We start from the raw sequence: 14,691 nt of genomic DNA, 5'->3' as shown, positions 1-14,691 counted from the left end.
AAATGTAGAGAATGAATTGATGGGGGCAGGTCTATTGGGAGACTTGTAGTAATATTTCAGGCAGAATATGAAGAAAATTTGAACTAGGGCGACGGGGGCTGGAGAGATGGAAAGACCTGGATTTGGTAAAAGATTAAAGAGATAGAATCTGCGGCACTTAAGGTTGTTCCTTGGGTAAGATGAAGAAGGTAGGGGGCTAGATGGAGAATGTCTTCTTTGTCTGGCTTGGAGACAGATATAATGACTTTGAGGTGATACCTGTCCTAACCCGTGGAGTGCTATGGTGGGAGGTGATACAGGAGTCCAGAAATCATTCGGTCATTGGGGATCATTGTCCTAAAGAAGATAGAAAGAAAAGTGGAGCTGAGGATCAAGAGGTGTTTCTCATCGATTAACAGTATACTCATGGATCGTCCCCAAGGGTGATGGCTAAATGTCCCGCCTGAAGTTCTGAGAAGCCTGGTTTCCTTCCGACTCAGCAAAGCTCTCGGAAGGGAGGCGCCACAGGGCCACCAGATGGCGCCACGCGGTCCGCGGCGACTCAGGAGCCACGTTATGGCCGCGGCACGGGTGCTGCTACTTCTGTCCGGGCGCCGGGAGTCGGCGAGCTTCTCGCGGAGCGTGTGTGGCCTCTTAGGCGCCGGACCAGGGCTCGGGCCGTGGCCCACGCATTGCGACTTGAGACGAGGACGGCTCGTCCTCTCGGACAGGCCATTCCCGGGCGCCTCGGCCACGCTTCCGCTCCAGGTCGGGAGAAGGCGGGACGAGCGATGGGGAGTGAAGGGCAGAAGGCGGGGACCGGGTATCGGGGGGTGGGGAGCTCGAGTCCGAGAGGCCTGGGGTCCCGGCCAGTCCGCCAGGGATAGGCCTGCTCCGACCGCTTGGTGTCGCCCAATTTTTTTAATCCCTGCCCCCTCGACCCCAACCCCTTCCCGCTTCTGAAGCCTTAACCCAGGTGGCTCCCTCCTGTCAGCGACCCCCTTTCTGCCCGTTTGCTGCCCTGGACCAGCAGCCCAGATCCTTGGGGACGGAGTTGCCCACAAACCGTGGTGTAGATCTGGGTGTGGCCGTCATTCTGCAGTCTTGCGACCAGACTGTCTTGTTGACCCGGAGGACACACACTCTCAACGTTTCCCCCAATCTCTGGGTACCCCCAGGTGAGCTCCCTAGGGACAAGGCCCCAAGTTCAGTGAAGAAATTTACCCACACCCGCCCCCCCCCACACACACACACACACTATTCTCGGTCCCAGAAGGATTATAGCAGAAATGTAGCAGGTCTGCAATCACAAGGGACTGCAGCTGCTTGTGTGCCCACTGGAGGGGACAGAGCAAACAGCGAGTGAGGTCATTGGTCAGACCACCATCATTCACCTGTTGGCCCCAATGTTGTTGCAGGTGGGCATGTGAAACTTGATGAAGAGGTAACCAAGATTGCACCCTGCCCTGAGCCAAGAGACCTAAGTCTGGGACCACCTTGGTGTGGGCTGAGGGAGGGGCAAACAGAAGGGCCTGGAGGAGTCAGGTGTTTGCCACTCTAACCTGTCCTCTCTGACTCCCAGCTGCTGGACGGAGGGCTTCGAGAGCTTTGGGAGGAGAGTGGACTACAGCTACCCCAGGACCAGTTCTCTTGGGCCCCTCTGGGACTATGGGAGGTGAGACAGAGACCTTGGAGCGGTCTCTCCCTCTTTAACCAACAACTTCTGTTTAACCCTCAACAACTCCTACCCACCGCAGTCTATAAAACGTAGGCTACCTGCCTTGGCCACAGTGGAAATGGTGGAGCCTGGGATGGGTCCCCCAAACCCACAGCTCTTGCCCAGGTCCCTCCTGCACCATCTCTACCTTCCTGTTCCTCTGCTTTTGGCTGGATTTTGTTTCACCCCAAACAGGGTTTTGTTTTTGTTTTTGTTTTTGTTTATGGTTTTTTGGTTTTTGTTGTTGTTGTTGTTTTAATTATATCTCAAGAAACAGGAAATTCTCACTTTTCTCTATTTTCTTCTTAGTCCGCCTACCCACCTAGGCTGAGTTGGGGTTTCCCCAAATACCATCACATCATTCTCTATCTACATGTGATTTCCCAGGAGTCACAGCAGCAGCTGCAGGTAGGGCTCGCAGTAGAGGAAGGAAACAGATCAGGGGGAGCCCAGGCAATCTGGTTCTGCCTATAATTTGGTAGAGGAGGGTGGTCAGTGATAATGAAGATCATACAATAGACTCTTCCCCAGCCCTGCCCATGGCTGTCTCCATTCCTCCTGTGAGTCTCTGGTGATCAAAAGCAGGCCTCTTAGGGAGAGGCTGTGACCGAGGGATCGACATGTCTGGCCCAAGGCACGGATCCGACCAAACCCAAGTGAAGTGAGCGCTCTTGTGTGGCTGGGACCAGATGTAGCAGCGGCAGTGGCTGCCACAGAGGATGGGACTGAGACAGCCAGACCTCTCCCCCAGGACCTAACACCCTCTGTACTGTAAGTTAAGAGCTTCTCCCTGACCTCCAACATATCAATCACACATACTGAAAATTCGGCTTCCATCTGAATTTCACCCTGCTCAGGATGGAATTTTGTGTTGCGGAGGTTTAGGGAGTTAGTCAGCTGATAATGGTGAACACTCAATATCAAGACACTGCCCATCCAACTCTAAGGGTTCCTGCTCCGACTAGCCAGCACTGAAGACCCAAGTTCAAATCCCAACTCTCCCCCCTTAAACCCGTTTCCTTTCTGTAAGCTGAGGTTAAAACCCACCCACGCCCCTCCTGTCATGGTTGGGAAGACTAGATGTCCTGAAGGTTATGGAAGTGCTTTGTAAACCACAAGGCATATAGCCCAGACAAGAGCTGTCATTACACAGCGCCCTGCAACTGCAGGAGGATGGAGGAGCCCAACCTCTGGCCTTGCCCATGTCCACACTGTTGCGGACGACCCCAACCACACCAGAAGACACAGAGAGAGTCAGCACGGGGACCAAGTATGCCCTCAGGCTCTGGCTGCAACATCGGGGAAGGTAAGAGTGAGGAATAACAAGGGCTCCACAGTGGTAGGCTGAATAGTCTAATACTTTATGGGCATGGGAGAACTGCTCTTGGAAATCCTTGATGTGAGACCCTCACTGTGTGAAAGTGGAGCTCAGGTGGACACAGGGCAGGCAAAGGAGAAACTGAGCATAGACCCCCTATCTCCAAACCAGGGGTCTGGAAAGTGAAGTGCATAATCCCCTCCCTAGCCCATCTCCATGACACTCACAGAACATTCACAACCTTTATTATGAGTAAGAACTTCCCTACAACTTTGGGAATGAAAAGTAAATTACAACATAGGTTCTAGGCTCTGGAAAAGCTTGAAAAAGAAGATTGGGAATGAGGGCATGAGGGTCCTCCCACTTCCCAGGAAAGGTGCAGAATGAGTCAGGCCTAACCACAGGGCCATCGACCTCTGGAAGCTTAGACCCTGGGCTGGTTAGCATAAGAAACACTGTGAACTTTAAATATATAAATAGAGAGAGACCCAAGCAATAGGCCAGACCGTGCTCCCAAACCCCTGGGGATCAGGACTAAGGCCTTATCTCCTCCTCAGTCAGACTGGGAAGTGTTAGTCAGGGGAAGTCATCTTTGGAGTATTTTGGTTTTCCTTGTTTATGTACAAAAGAAATGCAACCCAAAATAGAGTTCTCTGTCCATGTGTCTGCCTATCTCCACCTGTCTGTTTGACCAAAGGGAACGGAATGAACATGAAGAAACAATGGATGTGGGGAAGGAACAGAGCCATGGGTTTTTTTTTTTTTGGGGGGGGGGGCATCTGGGTGACAAGAGAAGGGTTCTCTCCCCATGAGGTTGTAGACATAGTCAAGGCTGAGAGGATCCAGCCCTTCCCTCAAGTCACATCCCATACCATTTGCCTCCCACAGCCTAGGTTAACATACCCAAAGGAATGTGCCTCCATCTAAAGAACATTTCCAAAAATATTCCCCAAATGTCCTTAAAAAGAGGTTAAACATTAACCCTTTGGGTGCTGGCCTTGTCAGACAGAGATGAGGCCAAAAGCAAGTGTTCAAGGCGGTCTGTCTGGCCTTTGGCTACAGCCCCCCTGAGGGGTCAGAGTAGCCAGGGGTCTGGACTCCACATCACAGATGTTCAGTGTTGGGGGGCAATAACAGTTCCACAATCCAGGGGACTCAGTCCAGGGAAATGATGTCTGACCGACAGCCAGTCAAGGAGGGACCTGAGGGCAGGGGTCCTCCATGCCCCTCCCTCAAGGCCCCCCCAGGGGCAACAATGCTGCTGACACGGCCAGGAAGGGGTGCTGGAGGGGAGCTGCGGTGGGAGCTCCCCAACGTGGGAGCCAGTGGGTTCAGGAAGTGGGAAGGGGTCCCCCGGTACTGGAAGAAGTGGCCAAGGGCATCCTGTTCATCTAACGAGGTGATGACGGAGGGACCATAGTGCTGGGAGGAAACCAACGGCATAGTTTAAGATTTTATCTGGACTTTACCCGCCTCCCAGTGACTCATCTCAAAAATATCATATGGGGTAAATCAATCCCTATGGATCCCAAGGTATTCTCTCAGAAGTAACAGAGTCTCTCTCTCTGGCTCTTTACCCTACATCCCCACCCCTTGTTTTTCTTGACCTAAGACAGCCCCTCCAGCTTGCTAGGTTCTTGGCCTTGTGGGTGTCTGAAATGTGTGGAATGTCCGGTGGGGGAAGGCCTGGTGTTCAAGTGCACTTAGGGGTGGGGGGTGAACAGGGAGGGGCAGAACTACACTAAACACTTGGGGGCAGAAAAGTAACACCAGAGCCAGGAAGGCATGTGTGGGAATCTGAGGAAGTAAAACCGGGGCCTAGGAGGAAAAGGAGCTGCCTGTACATCGCCCTTCCCTCACAGAAAAGTGGACTTATTTTCCAGGGGAGATAAAACAGGGAGGGGGCCCATCAATGCTTAGAAAGGAAGCTTCAGGGAGCTGAGATTTCTATAAGAGGAGAAGGGCCACTTACCTGACTCTCAGTCTGAAGGAAAGAAAATAAATCTAAACCTGGTAGAAAAAAAGAGAAGTCAAAATCAACCTCCTGTCTGACCCCTTCAACAAAAAAAGAGACAAAGAAGTTTCTGAGATTGTGGACCTCTTATGGAGAGCCAAGGGGCTCTGAAAAGAAGCAGGAATTCTGGTCTGGTTCTGGGGAGGGCATGGCAGTGCAGGGCCTACTCTGTGATCAGTTTCATACCTTGGATATCGGCACCCAGGGGGAAGGCAGGTGGGTACTCATGTAGTGGGAGACTGGACAGGAAATCTCCACCCAACGTGCCCATAGCAGGACTCCGTAGCACCGACGATGGCTGGTGACCAGAGGTCAGGACTCTGGGAAGGGAGAGAAGGAGCTGGGGCCACTGGCAAGTCACAGCTCAGCCTCTTAAGTATCTCTGTACCCTCCACCCTTTTCCCTTCTGCTGCAGACTTAGCCTTTTATTTCCTCATACCCTTTGCTTCCAGGCAGGGCCGGAATGGCAGCTGAGGTGACAGGACAGTGCTTCTTGGTTGGGGGCAGGTCCTCCTCATCTGATGAGCTTTCTATTGTCAAGTCAATAACTTCAACCTTCTTCTTATTCTCCGACGGATTTCCCTCTTGGACTGGGCTATACTGGAGGCCTATGAGTGGTAAGAAGACTGCGTCTCAGAGAAGAGGCCATTCAAGATTTAGCTCAACTGGGAGACAGGGGGTCACTCACCATCCAGCCCATACCCTGGCGGGGGGCAAACCTCAGACGCCTCCTTCTTAGGTTTCATTGGGCACCAGGATCCATCTTCCATGAACTGGATTTCATCACAATCCGAGCAGGAATTAAGAATCTCCATAAATAAACTGGGGAGGGGAAGAGATGGGAGTTCATGGACCTGGGAGATGGCTGGAACAGTAGCCAGCATTATGCCACATACCTTCCTGAATCTCAGTTTCCTCATCTGTAAAAGAGGGATATTATCAACCCTACCAACATCTCTGAGTTGCTGGAATCAAATAAAGTGTGTAAAAGAGCTGTGCAAATTTGCTTTGGAAAAAAACAGAACAAAATAAAAACTTGCTTTGCAAAACTGCTAGGTGTTAAAATAAATTTCTGAGTACCTGTTATGTACAATACTAGTAACAAGACAGAAGGGGCAGAGACACAGAACTCCATAAACCATCTCAAAAAGGGCACTGAGAACAAGAACCATAATATAGGCTCTGGAAGGAGATTACGACTGGCTAAATCAGCACACCCAGCCCTCAAAAGAACCATATAGCTATGCTCAGTGGGAGGCCAGGTAATTGTTGTAGGCAATACAATTCAACACACTGGCTTTGCCACTTACTAACAATATAACTTTAAGCAAGATATTCAATCTCTCTAGGCTTCAGTTATCTCATCTGTGATACTACCAATTCCATAGGGTTATCATGAGGATTAATGCGCTAAGACATGTAAAGTGCTTAGCACGATGCCTAGTATGTAGTGAGTCCTCAAGGTTGATATGTATGTATACACACCACACACACACACATACACACACACACATGTAAAAGTGATAGATAGGGTGAGAGTTGGGGTTCATTTGAGGAGAGTAAGCTGTACATATGTAATACATATGAATGTTTATAAATATATATGAAAGGGGTCCTAGTGGAATTCCTAGGTAAGAAGAAGCAGAATAGCCCTACCCATCAATGATCAGAGATTCATAGGGAGCCTTCTTGTCGCACACGGGACATGTCCACGTTGGCTTCTTCTCATTCATCTGTAGATAGAGGGCAGCATCGAAGCTCTGCAGGTGGGCACAGGTGAGGGCACGACAGGGAACAGTCAGGCGCATCTTCCCCAGCTGAGAAGATATGAGTTCTCTGGTCAGAGTCCCGACATCCCAGAAAGCCTCACTCTAATATCTCTAAGAATGCTCATTAGGGTCCAGAAGTTTAACCCAACCATCCTCCCCCTTCCCTTCTCCCCTTGTACCCACCGGGCACATAAGCGACACTCGGAGACTCGTAGTGGCCACCTCACTGTCAGGGTCAGCAGTCAATTTCTCCTTGACTGAAACAAGAATAAAGTCAGAGCATTGGAGTCAGCAAGGTTAGAGTGTAAGCCCAGGAGTTGGTGAGGCCAGAAGTAGATGGCTCTGGCTGAGAGGCAGCAGGGTGGAGGGTCTTTGGGGACCAATGGGTATGTCACATGGGAGAACCTGGATCATGAAAAGTTGGGTGGAAGGAGGAGATTTGATTTCCCCATCCCTGATGGTGCTTAAACATAGCTGGTTTAAACAAAGCTGACACTTGGGCAGAAATGATCCAAAGGTAATTGAAGTATCACATAAGGGTTAGATGAGATGATCATTAAGGCCCTTCTCAGTCCTAAGAACCCAGATACCAGCAAGGCTGATGTTACAGTCTATGAGGTGCAAAGCAGTTGTATGATTGGGAGTGCAAGGGTGTCACTCAATGCCTGGGAGTGACCTGACCTCATAACCATGAAGATTAGTAAGTGGGAAGGAGAGGGCTTGGGTTCACATGAGAGGGGAAACAGGTTGTCCCAAGAGGGGTGTGGGTTTGACTGTGAAGGCTGGAGGGCCAAGAAGACTTGGATCCAGATCAGAGGAGAGAAGGGAAGCATGTTACTCACTCAGTGCCCGGGAGTGGTCTGGATTCCGGATGCCCTTTGCTCTGAGCTTTTGTAGAAGTGTCCCTGCAGTCAACTGCCTCACCAGGTACACAGACAAGGAGTAGTTCTACTTGGAGATGGCAGGAGAGAGACAATTAGCCTCTGTTTTTCACACTACCACCCCCTGACCCCATGAGGACCAGAGACGTTTGGTTAAGGCAGAGAGACACAGAAAGAGGAACTTATTTCCCCAAACTGGGATACTGGATGACTTCCCCCATGCCCTATTCCCTGTCCCCTAACACTCCCAGGCTTCTCCATACTCACCCGTCCAAACTCAGATGACCAGTTGACCACGATGGTATTGGGAACAGTGGCTGAGAGTCGAGCCAGGGGTGTGAGGTTGATGGGGCGGCTGGGCCTCTTGGGCTCAGCCCCATTCTTGGTGGGAGGAAGGTAACCCTGGGGAAGGGAGGGACTGGTCAGAGGAGTGGTTTCTCTGGGAAAGGACTCTGCTCTAATAACAAAAGACATCTTGTCTTGGGTTATTTATTCCCTGGGGAGAAGGCCAGCTCATTACTGACCAAAAGGATGGGGGCCCTTCAAGGACTCACAAACCTGGAGCCCTGTTTAGGGCTGTGTGAGGAGTTCACTCATAGGGAGAAAGGAAGACTTATTTATTGACCAAGGAAGCAGGAACCCACTCTCTGAGTCCCTAAAGATGCTTCACTTCCTCCCACTCTCAGCTCTGGGGTCATCACTTCTAAGAAGTCTTCTCTGAACCTTTGGATAATAAATGTCCCTCCTCTGAGTTCTGACAGAACTCTTGTTCAGCCTTATCTTAGCACTCTCTAGATGACATTGATTCATTCAGTAAACTAGCCCCTATAATGTGCCGGGCACTGTCATAGGCATGTCTCTTTACAGGTCTGCCTCTGTCTCAGATTCCATGAGAACAGGACCATGACTGTTCTTCTTTGTACTCCCAACACCTAACACAGAGCTTGACACATAATAGGTTTATAGTTAACATCTGCTGAACTGAACTGAAGGAGGAAAGGGATTACTGCCAGAAGAAGGGAAGAACATTTACCGGCAGGGGGCACAGTTTCCCATTGACCTTGACAAAGAGGTTGGGAGGGAAATAGTCCTCTTGGGGGCAGCTGGTCTCACAGAGACAGAACCTGGTGAGAGATGGGAAAGGATGAAAGGGTGGGAAGCAGTTATCTGGAATTGAATCTGGGAGAGAACCAGGGAACCCCAGAAAATCAGTCATGTATATCTGTAGCCCTTAGCATCTAATAGGTCCCAGGGCTGGGGAGGGCAATGGCAGAGCAGGGATATCTCCTAGGAGTATATCTCATTCCCCTATTTCACTTCGACCCTTGTGAGGGCCAAGCAGGGCAGGGAGGGAGGACCAACTCACCTTAGCTGCACCTGTATGGTATAATCACATTTGGCTCCTGGCAAAACCTCTCTGTAACAGAGAGGGAGAGATGTCAGTATGTGGCCCCCAGAGGGCAGGAATGAATGGATGGGGAGACAGAGAGTTAGATGTCCGGGGTTCAGAGAAGAGACATACAAGAGAATGAGAGACAAAGCAGGATAGGGAAGAAAGAAGGGGAGAAGAGAAGAAAGTCAGAAAGCAGAGTCAAGGGGTAACTGCCCAGAGATGAGGCAGGAGGAAGATGGAGATGTACCTGGATGTGAGAATCTGCTGCACTTGCTGGGGTGTGAGGGCAAAGGTAAAATGTGCTTCCTCAAACCGCTGGCTGGAGGTGGATGCTGAGGATACAAAGGGGCAGTTATTCCCAAGCCCGTGCACAGGCAGCCACAGAACTTGCCCCCATCCCAGATTGCTGATCCCACAGGGCTAAAGCCTAAGAAAGGATTGGGGAAGAGGCAGGGATGGAGTTCAGAAAGGCTGAGGGAGCACAGGGAGCCATACCAAGGGTGGTGGGCCGGATGAGTTCCCCGTAGACTTCATAGAAGGGCAGTGGTTTCATGGTGACATCAGGGTGCACAGGCTGGGGCAGAGGCGGGTGCATGTCCACCTCACGCTTGGGGCCCAACAGGGTGCCAGGGGCCAAGAGGGCAGGGGGAATAGGGGATAGGGGACCTGGGGAGCCTACAGGAGGGGTACCAGGGGGCAGAGAGAGCAGGGAGAGATCAGAGGGCCCCAGAGTCTTCCGGGGAAAGCGTCGGCGGTAGAGCTCTTTGATCTTCATTTGGACGCTGGGGGCACAGCTGGACTTGAGAAGGTGCAGGGCCTTGGCCAGGAGCTCGTGCTTTCGTCCACTCTTGTTCCGGCCAGCAAAACCAAGGAGCACCTGGAGCTCAGACACCCGGAAACTCATCACCATGTGCTGCGGAGAACAGAAAAACTTAAGAATCCTAACTTGCATGGGCCTGTCCCACCAAAGACACTGGGACTGAGCTGCCAGGTGGGCAGTGCCTCTTTCCCTCTAGCTGATCAGAGATGCTTTGCAACTAGTGGACTACTGGCAAGCAGCCAACCTGGCCAAAGGGATAGCTCAGTCCCACTTTAGCAACCCTCAGATCAACCTCACTACCTCTCCCCAATTTGAGTAGCCCTATCACCCCATGCCTAGAAACTGACCAGAGAGGGAACAGGAGATGGCAGATAGCAAGCCATCCTTAGACCCAACATCTGAGTCCACTACAGCTCCCTGTCTCCATCCTTGCCTTTAGTCTGGACTCTCTTTTAAGCTGCTTGTCTTCTTTCCTGATCTTTCTCAGACTCTCAGATCCATCCCAGCCTCCTGGGAAGAGGATAAGAGACAAGGAAAAGGAGGGAGAGAAGAGAAGATTCAGGCCAGATAGCCCAGCAGGGAAGAAAGGAGCCAGGTGGCCAGAGGATTGTGCCCTACCACCCACTCCTCCCAACCACTTCAGTCCACCTCAGCAACCTGTCCCAAGTCACTGAAGCTTTTGTAGTCGGGGTTTCCAGGTCAAGGTTGAATGCTCCTAACTCCCCTAAATCCTATCTCAGTGTCATTTTCACTGAGAAACAGGATGAAAACTTGGGGAGAGGGTAACAGTGAACCACTGAATCCAGGTATGCTGCCTATTTAGCTGTTTACTCCATCTGCCAGGTACTAATATCCTGCTTCTCCCCTACACAGGAAAATTAAGAGATTCTCTCCCTGTTCTCCACCCATAGGGTGGGCAAAGCTTTAGACAGAGGCCCTGGGACAAGGAGAAGAGGGTGCATGACCCCTGAGCTAGAGTACAAAATCACAAGCACCCAGGGGCCTAGTGGTTAGACCTCAGGCCTGCCCAGGACTTCCCAGGAAATCATTCCAAGGGGGTAAAACAAAGTCTGGAGAAAAATGAAAAATAAAAAAATAAAATAAAATAAAAATAAAGAACAAAGTCTGGAGGCAGGGAGATGAACCCAACAGTTTATGGTTCTATGAGATGTCCTCCTCAGACTCTGTGTGGTGGTGAAAGGGCACACAGAGCCCTCTCCTTAAAGGACTCCCTTCTCTAAATCTCTAGGAGACGTCTCCACAATTCTGCCCCTCCTAGGAGGGGTAGCCTTATGGTTTGTGCCCGTTTTGAGGAATGTGATGAAAAACTTGCTCCTCTCCTTTCTCCCCAGCCGCATCTCCTCTTTCCTGTCTTTATCTTTCCATTAGCTGTGCCTATAACTTCCCCTCCTTTCCACCCCTTAGTTTCACACTCCTGCCTCTGCCCAAAGGCAGGACCTTCTCAGTCTCTGGGATGCTCCTGCCCCACCCCTCGAAGTATCTGCCTGCACAGCCCCGCCGCCTAATCTCAACCGCCTACTTGGGTTATTTCCCAAGGCTCGGATCCCAATAGCAGCCCCAAAGCCTCTATCCTCTCTGCTGCATATCCCTGAGGACCCTCCCTTATATCTATCCCCCGCTCCAGGCCCATCTCTACATCTGCCCCCTACTGTCGCATCTCTTAGCCTCGCTCGACTCGCCCCCTATGCCTTTACAGCAGCTTTTTCCCCTAGCTCTACCCTTACATCTTTCCCTACTACCAAATCCGACTTCTACCCCGCGTCCCCGCCCCCTGCGCCTCGGTCCCCAACAGCTGCAATTCCCCTCGGCCCCACCCCTACATCTGCCCCACGGCCCCGCCCCCGGAGCGCCGACGCAGCGCCTACCTCGCCCACCGCCCCTTCTCTCCCATCCCCAGCAGCCCTACCTCCAGTCCCCGCCACGTCTCCTACCCCCACCCGAGCCTCAGCACCCAGTCTCTGTCGCTTCCCCGACTCAGCCTACAGCCGGGCTCGGTCCAGATGGGGATGGGGGAGGGGCCGGTACCTTTAATTCGCCCAGCTCCGCCATCTTGAGACATCGCAGGCGCCCGAGCCCGAGCCCGAGCTCAGGCCCAGGGACCGGCGCACAACTCTCCACCCCAGCGCCGGCCGCAAATGCCGCCTGCTCCGCCCCGTCCGGCCCCCTACACCTCCCCTTCCCGGCCCCGCCCGCCTGCCTCCGGACAAGCCCCAGCCTCGGCCCCTCCCTCCACTGGCGGGCCCAGCCCCCGCACGTCTTTGGCGGGTGTGCAAAACGGGTAGATCCGGAGGGAGTGTACGGCCCGAAAGATCGCGGGGTCCCGGAGGGTAATGGGGAAGAGGCGGACCCGAATGCCTGGGGGAGGGGGGATTTGCCACGCCAGAGTTGGGAGGGAATGAGCTTTTCGGGAGCCACAGATCCTTGAAATTGGGAGAGAAAGTATTGGGAACTGCTAAATCTCAGGAAAATGGGGGGAGAGGGAGTAGCAAAGTTGGAGCGAATACCTTCCTCTCTCCAAATTTCACCGGCTAAAATCGAAAGTTCTCCCTACTCGGGAAATGGGTGAGCTCCGATCCATTTTAGGGAAGCTATGGAATCGTGAACAGTTCAGTTCAAGACGACCGTTCTCAATCTTCCATTCCCTCCTTCCTCTCCCCCGCGCCCCAACTACCATGTAGCTAGTGGTACGGCCGAAGGACTCAGAAACTCCGCAGCAAAAAAAGTTGGTGCCGAGAGTGGGACTTACCAGCAGTCTCCGGGAGCGGGGAGGGGGCCCGGGAGGCTCAGAGGGTGGGCTGGGAAGGTGAGGGGGGAGGGGGCTCGGCGCTGCTCCCGCCGTCCGCACGGCTGGAGCTCAGTGAGGGAGCTAGGCGCTGCGGCCGCCGCTAGCAGCTCCGCCCTGCCGGGCGCTGGGGCTGGGGCCGCCCCCTCCAGGGTAAGGCCGCCCGGCCCGCGGAGACGGGGGAGGGGCGGAGCCTGAGACGGGAGGGGCGGGGTTCGAAGCTTGGCGCTGGAGCGTTTAACTCCTGGTGTGAGTAGACCGGGAGAGAGGAGATTCTTGGATCTCATCTTTCTCGCAACCTCTTTGACCCCTCGCCCTGTTGTACGGGCTTGGGGTGGTGGCACCCTGCAAATAAAACAGTGTGGACCAAGTATCTGGCCTCATAAAAAGGTTTCTGCTTGAAAGGATACTTTCCCTCTCTGCCAGAATCCAAAGCGTGCCTGGCCCTAACTCTACTAAGTGTGGTTCCCCACCTTCCTACCAAAATATACGCATGGTCACCAGAGACCCTACACCTCAGTGTAGCTGAAGGTGAGCAGAAGGGATGTTTTCTTGACCACAAAAAGGATCTTTCTGACTCTCTCTGAACTATCTACTTTCCTTCCTCTAAGGCCTTGGACCTTCCAGAGGCCCCATCCTCAACCAAGCTGATCACTCATGTGAAGGCCCCGGAGTAAATCTGTTTTACTTTAGGGCAGTGTAGCCATACTAGGTACTAGATAGGAAAAACTCATAACATTTTATAGTTGACTGGGACCTAAGTGATATTGTCATTTGCTCAATAAATATTTGAGTACTGTTCAGGGATTGTTAGGTGCTGAGGACACAAAAGCCTTCCAAGAGCTGACGATTTAGCAGTAGAGACAAGACACGTTAAACCAATAATCAGCAAACAAAAAAGAAGTGCTCTAAGAATATGAACAACCCCTCATTTTGCTTAAGCCTTTGGTATAATCCTTCTCATGAGTCCCCACCCAAACTATAAGACTGAAGGTGCCAGCCTATAATATCTCCAGGGACCTGTTGAACTGGACCACACTCTGTGGCTTGTGTCCTTGGGGAAGATGTCCACCCTCTCCTGACACTCAGGTTCTTTTCTTGCTGTTTTGCTACCTGCCCTTGTGGGCTCCTCAAGCTAAATACAGGCCCAAGTATTTGGTTCTAAATCCCAACTGTCTTCTGCATCACCTGAGTCTTCATCAGGTCCTGAGCCCATTTTTTGTTCAGTCCAGTCCTCTAGATCTACAGGTCAGTATTTTCTAGAATTTTCAGTGGTTGTGATGGGGGAGGAGGGAGTGATGGATATGTTCATTATCTTGACTGTGGTGATGGTTTCCTAGGTAAACACATATGTCAGAAACATCAGATTGTACACTTTAAATATGTACAGTTTATTGTCAATTATACCTCAATAAAGCTGTAAAATTTAAAAGAAGGCTAGAAAGTCAACCTCACCTTGATTTCCAGTGATTTCATGATGGAAGGATCTCTCCTTTAAAGGTTAATTTGAGATTGTAAGTTCTAGCATCCCTGCAGGTTAACAGACAACTGGGAACCAGTGCACCTGAATCTGATCCTGCATGCAAGCTCCATGGGGCAGATACCTTTCCTGTGCTGTTCACGCTGTATCCCCACTACCCAGCACATGGTAGACTCTTTAAATATCTGTTGGGCAAATTAATGTTACCAGAGAAAGGATGGAGACTGCAAATCAAGTTCAAGTTCCAGATTGAGGACATTCAGAGACATGGTCTGAATCCCGTTATGGCCCACCAAGCTTCACCTTCAGATCTCCTATTCTTAGCTACACACTCTTACATCTAGGGGACCAGCCTAGGGAATAAGTGAAACAGGAGTAATAATTTCCTACCGAAGTTCCATTAAACAACCAGCCCAGGAGGAATAGGGGGAAACATTAGGATTAGAATTACTTTGTGAGAGAAAGATTTCTGAAATCAAGGAAAATTCTAGGGCTTGGAGTTATCATGATAACAGTT

The 14,691-nt window shown here is 51.5% G+C and overlaps 2 protein-coding genes across 8 annotated transcripts; one reads left to right on the top strand and one right to left on the bottom strand.

Moving 5' to 3' along the window:
* The first annotated feature begins 527 nt into the window (after positions 1 to 527).
* On the top strand, positions 528 to 5,637 carry NUDT17 (nudix hydrolase 17). Of its 2 annotated transcripts, none has more exons than XM_037826170.1 (8): positions 528 to 747; positions 974 to 1,157; positions 1,398 to 1,423; positions 1,562 to 1,654; positions 2,006 to 2,104; positions 2,331 to 2,467; positions 2,850 to 3,002; positions 5,481 to 5,637. In XM_037826170.1, the coding sequence occupies exons 1-8, from the start codon at positions 556 to 558 to the stop codon at positions 5,500 to 5,502; spliced, it is 906 nt and encodes a 301-aa protein (XP_037682098.1). In that variant the 5' UTR covers positions 528 to 555; the 3' UTR covers positions 5,503 to 5,637. The 2 variants fall into 2 exon arrangements, with proteins under 2 accessions (XP_037682098.1, XP_037682099.1); XM_037826171.1 differs by lacking the exon at positions 5,481 to 5,637 and adding an exon at positions 3,101 to 3,642.
* On the bottom strand, positions 3,243 to 13,925 carry PIAS3 (protein inhibitor of activated STAT 3). 6 transcript variants are annotated; one of them, XM_037826165.1, is made up of 15 exons: positions 13,883 to 13,925; positions 10,325 to 10,401; positions 9,567 to 9,984; positions 9,319 to 9,403; positions 9,045 to 9,095; positions 8,712 to 8,802; positions 7,946 to 8,080; positions 7,640 to 7,745; positions 6,981 to 7,054; positions 6,685 to 6,845; positions 5,717 to 5,850; positions 5,468 to 5,636; positions 5,215 to 5,348; positions 4,987 to 5,024; positions 3,243 to 4,436 (listed from the first exon to the last, which is right to left on the bottom strand). In XM_037826165.1, exons 1-15 carry the CDS (start codon positions 13,908 to 13,910, stop codon positions 4,170 to 4,172), a joined length of 1,968 nt encoding a protein of 655 aa, XP_037682093.1. In that variant the 5' UTR covers positions 13,911 to 13,925; the 3' UTR covers positions 3,243 to 4,169. The 6 variants fall into 6 exon arrangements, with proteins under 6 accessions (XP_037682093.1, XP_037682097.1, XP_037682094.1 ...); XM_037826169.1 differs by lacking the exon at positions 13,883 to 13,925 and adding an exon at positions 12,659 to 12,818; XM_037826166.1 differs by lacking the exon at positions 13,883 to 13,925 and adding an exon at positions 11,938 to 12,014 and having other exon boundaries at positions 6,685 to 6,788.
* Positions 13,926 to 14,691: the final 766 nt, after the last annotated feature.

This window comes from Choloepus didactylus, chromosome 2 (genome assembly GCF_015220235.1).
Source record: "Choloepus didactylus isolate mChoDid1 chromosome 2, mChoDid1.pri, whole genome shotgun sequence".
In the NCBI taxonomy this organism is placed as follows: domain Eukaryota; kingdom Metazoa; phylum Chordata; class Mammalia; order Pilosa; family Megalonychidae; genus Choloepus; species Choloepus didactylus.
This window is presented reverse-complemented; position numbering and strand designations above follow the sequence as displayed.

What these genes read in the sequence shown, in the direction of transcription:
- NUDT17 (XM_037826171.1), top strand. Translation starts at nt 556, where the DNA reads ATGGCCGCGGCACGGGTGCTGCTACTTCTGTCCGGGCGCCGGGAGTCG. An exon ending in ATGTGAAACTTGATGAAGAG is followed by an intron (nt 1,424 to 1,561) that starts GTAACCAAGATT and finishes TCTGACTCCCAG; the next exon opens with CTGCTGGACGGAGGGCTTCG. An exon ending in TGGCTGCAACATCGGGGAAG is followed by an intron (nt 3,003 to 3,100) that starts GTAAGAGTGAGG and finishes CCTTGATGTGAG; the next exon opens with ACCCTCACTGTGTGAAAGTG.
- PIAS3 (XM_037826164.1), bottom strand. Translation starts at nt 11,971, where the DNA reads ATGTCTCAAGATGGCGGAGCTGGGCGAATTAAAG. An exon ending in GGAAACTGTGCCCCCTGCCG is followed by an intron (nt 8,081 to 8,711) that starts GTAAATGTTCTT and finishes TCCCTTCCCCAG; the next exon opens with GGTTACCTTCCTCCCACCAA. An exon ending in CCTGGGTGCCGATATCCAAG is followed by an intron (nt 5,025 to 5,214) that starts GTATGAAACTGA and finishes TTTTTCTACCAG; the next exon opens with GTTTAGATTTATTTTCTTTC.